Here is a 1,552-nt window from a genome sequence, read left to right on the forward strand (position 1 = left end):
CATCAGGCCTTCTGTGGACATCAGGCCTGAGGAGGACATCCGGCCCCTGGTGAACATCAGGCACAGGTGTCCAAGCAGGCCCTGGGTGGACATAATGGTGTCTACGTAAGGAGGTGTCCTGGGGGGAGGGTGAGCAGTCAGCAGCCCAGTGGAGTCCTAAGAAGGTCGTATGGAAGGAAGGGGCTGAGGGGACGGAACCTTAAGTGACCTCACTTCCTTAATGACAGACCCGAACAGAACTTAGAACTCTGGTAACCAGGTGCCCATATCCTAGAGTCAGCACCGTAACCAGCTCACTTGGTAGAATACGCTCAAGAGAACAATATGTTCCCGTGTTGCTTCCCCACTTCAAGAGGCTGCTGCTTCAGGAATGGAGGGAGTGAGAGCCTTTTCCGACGATGCCGAAGAAGGCTCATCCCTCACCCCAGATGCCTGTGGCCCTTTGTAAGAAGGTGCACCCGGGTACCACAGGGCAGCGCAGGGCAGGCCCTAGCAGGCCAGGCCACACCAGAGATCCCATCGGGGCTGCATCTGCACATTGTCCTTGTCCAGGAGGAGATTTGGGAGCCCATGGAGGCACAGGCACATGGTGAGGTGGCCTGCAGTCTGGAAGACTTTGTGGGGGCAGTGTTTAGGGGCTGGAACTCCTTTAAATTCAGTGAGGTTGTTTCTGTGTTTGGAAATTCCAGTGGAAAGTGACTGACGCTGCGGACTTTTTCTCCTTTTTCAGCTCCTGGTCCATATGCAGAAATACCAGCACTTCCAGCACCAGCTGTTGAGCCACAGCCAGCATGGGAAGAGTCCCCTCCAGAGACAGCGCTGGAGGTGAAGGGAGCTCCAGCCAAGGACCAGTCCAACAAGGAGCTGCCTGAAATCACGGCACCTACTGTAGCCACTGGCCTTAGCCCTGCAACTGAAAACATGGCTGTAGAGAGAAGTCGGAGGGAGGGGGTGACCAACACGGCCCCAGCCAGCAGCTCCCATGCTGCCCCTAGTCCTGGGCAGGTGGCAAACATGGAGGCAAAGACCAGGGTTTTGAGCCTGGGCTCCTCTACGTTGCTGGAGAGAGGCTTGTCTCATTCACTAGAGCTGCAGTCCTGCTGCTGCAGGGCCTGTTTATTCTACTGCTGCTGGTGGGGTCCATCTGTGTGCAGGAGGTGCTTGAGGGCATTAAAAGAAGGCTGGGAGGAGGAATTCTAGCAGCTCCTCCTGCTCCCAGAGGAGGCCTCCTCCTCCAGGCATGGATGTCTGTCTGCATCTGGGCATCCAGGCTGTTTGCCCCTGTCGTGCTGCCCAGGACAGGCTCTTAAAAGGCGGGCAGAGGGTGAGGGGACCAGGAGGCAGCTCCAAAGGGTACAGCAAGCAAAGCTTTTAAAGACAGCACTTGTGCCCCAGGCTGTCCATGCCACTACCTGCCCTAGCATTTATTAATAGTATTAGAATTACTAGTTGCTGAAACAATATTTCTATAAAGTTTAATTTCTGAAACTTCGTGCCTTTTTGAGCTTGTTCTTTACTAGAGTAGGTGCAGTCTGGGTGCAGTGATGGTTTC

The 1,552-nt window shown here is 54.8% G+C and overlaps 1 protein-coding gene across 2 annotated transcripts; it reads left to right on the forward strand.

Annotated features, from left to right (window-relative positions):
- The first annotated feature begins 304 nt into the window (after positions 1-304).
- On the forward strand, positions 305-1,492 carry LOC112616825 (CMT1A duplicated region transcript 15 protein-like). 2 transcript variants are annotated; one of them, XM_025373640.1, is made up of 3 exons: positions 305-589; positions 731-879; positions 1,155-1,492. In XM_025373640.1, exons 1-3 carry the CDS (start codon positions 325-327, stop codon positions 1,308-1,310), a joined length of 570 nt encoding a protein of 189 aa, XP_025229425.1. In that variant the 5' UTR covers positions 305-324; the 3' UTR covers positions 1,311-1,492. The 2 variants fall into 2 exon arrangements, with proteins under 2 accessions (XP_025229425.1, XP_025229426.1); XM_025373641.1 differs by having other exon boundaries at positions 399-462.
- Positions 1,493-1,552: the final 60 nt, after the last annotated feature.

The sequence above is a fragment of the Theropithecus gelada genome, unplaced genomic scaffold, assembly GCF_003255815.1.
Source record: "Theropithecus gelada isolate Dixy unplaced genomic scaffold, Tgel_1.0 HiC_scaffold_10416, whole genome shotgun sequence".
Lineage (NCBI taxonomy): Eukaryota > Metazoa > Chordata > Mammalia > Primates > Cercopithecidae > Theropithecus > Theropithecus gelada.